A 4,621-nucleotide genomic window follows, 5' to 3' on the forward strand; every position below is an offset into this window, starting at 1 on the left:
AAAAAAGACAGAAAAAAAAAAAAGAAAAAAGAATTGATGTTTTTCCAAGATTATAATTTTAATGAAGAAGTCTTACACATGCATTCAGAGTGGTGGTTTAGTTCTATCAAATCTAGTGATACAGGCTAGTGAGTACAGTACAGTATTTCATGGATTGATGCATTTATGTCATAGGAATGAAACTACTAGGATATGAAAATCTATGACATAGCTAGGGGTGCTGTCACTTGCCTTTAATCTCAGCAAAGGGGAGGCAGAGGTAGGTGGATCTCTGAGTTTGAGACCAGCCTGGTCTGCATAGAGTCCCAGACCACCCAGCTGGTGCTACACGGAGACCCTGCCTCAAAAAACCAAAACAACAAAACAAAAATCAAACAAATTAAACAACAACCACCACAAACCCCTGAGGAACAATTTTCAACCCTCTTGGGGGCACTATTGCCTTCACTGAGCATATGCTACTCAACACAACGCCAAAATTTAATCTCCTCAAGGGACACGTTTAAAGAGAGCAGGGCACCGTCAGCATCTGTAGTGGCCAGAGCCTGGTTCGCACAGGAGTTCCCCGATTAGAGTCAAACCCCTGAGGAACAATTTTCAACCCTCTTGGGGGCACTATTGCCTTCACTGAGCATATGCTACTCAACACAACGCCAAAATTTAATCTCCTCAAGGGACACGTTTAAAGAGAGCAGGGCACCGTCAGCATCTGTAGTGGCCAGAGCCTGGTTCGCACAGGAGTTCCCCGATCCACAGCAGAGGGCGGGAGCAGGGGTGGCTGGTGGGAGGTACCCCCTCCTGCCCCAGATCTCGGTTCAACCAGATGCCTGGTGGGAACAGGCAACGTCTTTTCCTTCCTTCCTCTAGAGTCAGGGTCTCCCACATCCTGGGCTAACCTTGTACTTACTACAGAGCTGAGGATGACCTTAAACTTGTGGTTCTTCTGCCTCCACCTCCTGAGTGTTGGGGATTAAACCTGGGGCTCCCACATGCTAGGCCCGCCACACTACCAACTGAGGCACACCCCACCCTCATTTCTCTTTTCTTTCTAAGATTTTTATTATTTAAAATATTTTATTTGTTATTTTTATTTTATGTGGATGTTTTGCCTGCATGTCATGCCGAGGTCAGAAGAGGGTGCTGGAGCCCCTGGAACTGGACCCTATGAACGACTGTTAGCCACTATGTGGGTGCTGGGAATCGAATCCAGGTCTTCTGCAAGAGCAGCCAGCCCCTACTTTTATTATTTTAATTATGTGTATCTGTGTGGGGGACAGTGTGCATATAAATGTAGGTATCTGTGGAGGCCAGAAGAGTTGGATCCCCCGGAGCTGTAATTACAGGTGGTCATGAGCCTCCTGACATGGGTGCTGGGAACCAAACTTGGGCCCTCTGCAGGAACAACAAGCACTCTCAACATGAGCCATCTCTCTAGCCCCCTTTCTTTTTTTTTTAAGACTTTAATTTTATATGTACATTTTGCCTGCATATATGTAAGTGTACCACATGTCATTCAAGGTCTGTGAAGGCCAGAAGAGGGCAGGGAGCCCCTGGACAGGTGTTAGCCACCATATGGGTGCTGGCAACTGAACCTGGGTTATCTGCAAGAGCAGCTGGTGCTTTTAACCACTGAGCCATCTCTTCAGCCCTATCTGGTGGTTTATTTATAAATGTTACTTTTGTTACATTTATTGACTTATTTTGTATGTATATATGCATGTGTGTATATATGGGGGTGCATGTGTGTATATATGGGGGTGCACGTGCATCATAGTGTACATGTGGAAGTAGGTCAGCGGACCACTTGTCAGAGTTGGTTCTCTTCTTCCACCTTAAGAATTCTGGGACTCAAACTCAGGTTGTCAGGCTTGGCTGACTGCTGAGCTATCTCACTGGCCCTGTTTTGTTTTTGAGAGAGGCTCTTACAATGTGACTCTGGCTGGCTGGCTGGCCTGGCACTCATTGTATAGCCCAGGCTGGCCTCAAACTCATGGCAATTCCTTTGCCTCAGCCTCCGGAGTGCTAGGATTAGAGATGTGCATTTCTTTTTAAAAATATTTTATTATTTTTATTTTATGTGTATGAGTATATTGCCTGCATGTAGGTAAGTGCACCCGTGTCGTGCAATGCTCTTGGAAGACAGAAGAGGCTGTTGGATCCCCTGGGACTGGAGTTACAGACAGTTGTTAGCTGCCATGTGGGTGCTGGGATTCAAACCCAGGTCTTCTGCAAGAACAACCAGTGTTCTTAACCACTGAACCATCTCTCCAGACCCGAGATGTGCACTTCTACACCCAGCTGAGCAATGCTCAATCTTCTTGGGCTCCTCCTCTGGCTTCCTGAGGGTTAGTCCAATAACATGGACTGGTCACATCTGTTCACCCTTGAGGTCCCAAAGAGTCAAATCATAAGCAAGGAAGAGACTCCTGGGGCCTCAAGACCAGGAACAGAGTAAATCCCACTGTAAGATCAGAGGCCTGGATCTCCAAGAGACCCAAGCTGGAGCTGCTAAGCCCACACATGAAGGTGCAAATCCCATGCTTCTGGTCCTGGACCACAGTCCTGATTGTGCTGATGTGTGGAAAGGAGGGAGTTGTACAGAGGCACCTCGGAAACACCACATGTGGCCACAGTTAAGGAGACTACCACCAACCCCAAACCAATCAGAATGAGGCACCTGGAACCATTTTCAAGAGTGGGGAGGGACTGTTCACAGACCTTGGAAGATTCGCTGATCTTGTAAGGCCGAGACACCCGTGTCTGCCTGCTTGACTCCATTGTGAATGATTTCAGACCTACAATAAGAACGGGACACCTGAGTGTGCAGTGTTAACTCCAGGTCATTTATTAACTGCAGGCCCTGATGGCAGATACTGAGGTTAACAGCAAGGATGAACCCAGGAGAGTGGGAGAGAACAGAATGCCACAGAACAATCCTGACGACTCTGGGAGTCCAAATACTCAGGCTGTCAGAACTGCTTCCAACACCTGCCCTTTATCACTTTGACACATGACACTTAGCCTGCGTCCTACAAACATTCAACTTTTTCCCTCAATTTTTATTAATTAATTTTATTTTATTTGGTGTAGAGGAGGTGGGGACATGCTCCTGCCACAGTGCTCATGTGGAGATGGGAGGAAAATCCTTGGGGGTTTGTTCTCTCCTTCCACCATCTGGGACCCAGGGATAGAACTCAGGTTGTCGGGCTTGGTAGCAAGTGCCTTTACCTGATGAGTCACCTAACAGGCCCAACACAAACTTCTGATGCTCAAGAATTCTACCTTTTAGCTAGGGCCAAGTTTTCATGATGAGAATCATCATTCCAGAACCTGGACTTCAGTGTGGATCCAAGCTAAGGGAATTCCCCGAACGATCTCATTTAACCCCTGCCATACACATCAGCCAGGCCAATGTCAACCATCCCGTTTCACAGATGAGGACATTAAAATTGTGGTAACTATGCTAGTTAATGCTGACCACCAAACCTGGGGCTGTACCCAGATTCCACCAGGGTTACAGTGGAGGATGAGACACAGCGATAGGAGTATAAACTGTTCTGGACACAAGCCGCAGGGATTTTGTGAGTTTTCATCCACTTTCTCCCACACAATCCCAGGGACCAGTCCTATACCATCCTCGATTCACACAGGAAAAGGGGCAAAAACCTCACATGCATCCTTGGGTCAGGATGCAGACCCAGGAGACGCCCTGCCTTCTCTGTACTCCAGAGCTGAGCTGCCTGGCCATTGGGGGGTGAGGTATTAAGTTTCCACCAACATTAAAAAGCCAAGCAACTTGTGACTATCCTTGAGTCAAACTTTGGGGTGAGGGAATCTTGGGAGACCGGAGGGCTCACAGAGGAAGGAATGAGCTAACGTGGGCTCAAGGCACATACTGGGATTGGGACTTTTTCAATTTTCCCAGCTCTGTGGACTCCATGAGACATATCAACTTGTTACCTATTGAACAAACACCCATTGCTCACACAATATGATGGAGTCAGGAGCGAGAAGCAGGGACGAAGGGAGGAGGCTCCAGTGTTACCTCGGGAGGAATAAACCGGGGACATGTCATGCCAGTTCCCCTGGAAGAGAAGACTACCGGATCCTCCAGATAAAACAAAACTCTGCGACTAGGACAGCAGGGACTTCCGGACTGTCCCCGGGCTGCTGGGAGGCCCAGCACGCAGGCAGCTCACACGCCGGACCCCCGCGGCTCGCCGTGGTCCTGAGACCGGGCTCCATGTTCCCAGCGAGGCAGGCAGGAGGCTGAGGGGCCCAAGGTCACGGGAAGGAGCCCAGGTGCCCGCTCTGCGCACTCAGGTCCCGGGACGCTCGCGTTTCTAGGCCATGTATCCGCACCGTTCCCAGGCTCCCCTTTGTCTCCGGGAACTGGGTTCGGCGCTGACTTCTACCTACCCGGGTGTCTGTGCGAGCAGGTGAGGGGGCGGCCGACCCGGTCACAGCCGGGAGACCTGCCGCGAGGCTCCCCGAGCAGCACTCACCGTCGCGGTGTCGCCCGCCGGGGCTCGGTGACGCCCCGCCCGGTCGCACCTGAGCGCCCGCCCCACCCCGCCCGCCGAGGCCCTCCGGCCAGGCGCTACCCCGCAGCGCTACCCCA

General features: G+C 50.1%; 1 protein-coding gene across 3 annotated transcripts in view; it reads right to left on the minus strand.

Annotated features, from left to right (window-relative positions):
- Nucleotides 1–4,615, minus strand: part of Klhl36 (kelch like family member 36) — a 20,618-nt gene extending 16,003 nt beyond the window's left edge. Inside the window, exons 1-2 of one of the 3 annotated variants that reach the window (XM_017796865.2) lie at nucleotides 4,506–4,615; nucleotides 2,719–2,795 (exon numbers count right to left, since the gene is read on the minus strand). In XM_017796865.2, the coding sequence (XP_017652354.1) occupies nucleotides 2,719–2,778 (60 nt within the window). In that variant the 5' untranslated portion in view covers nucleotides 2,779–2,795; nucleotides 4,506–4,615. Of the gene's footprint in view, nucleotides 1–2,718; nucleotides 2,796–4,419 lie in introns of all 3 variants that reach the window. The other 2 variants (XM_017796866.2, XM_029561024.1) reach the window with 2 other exon arrangements.
- Between the last annotated feature and the right edge of the window lie 6 nt (nucleotides 4,616–4,621).

Source organism: Nannospalax galili, unplaced genomic scaffold (genome assembly GCF_000622305.1).
Source record: "Nannospalax galili isolate Female #2095 unplaced genomic scaffold, S.galili_v1.0 scaffold933, whole genome shotgun sequence".
Classification (NCBI taxonomy): domain Eukaryota; kingdom Metazoa; phylum Chordata; class Mammalia; order Rodentia; family Spalacidae; genus Nannospalax; species Nannospalax galili.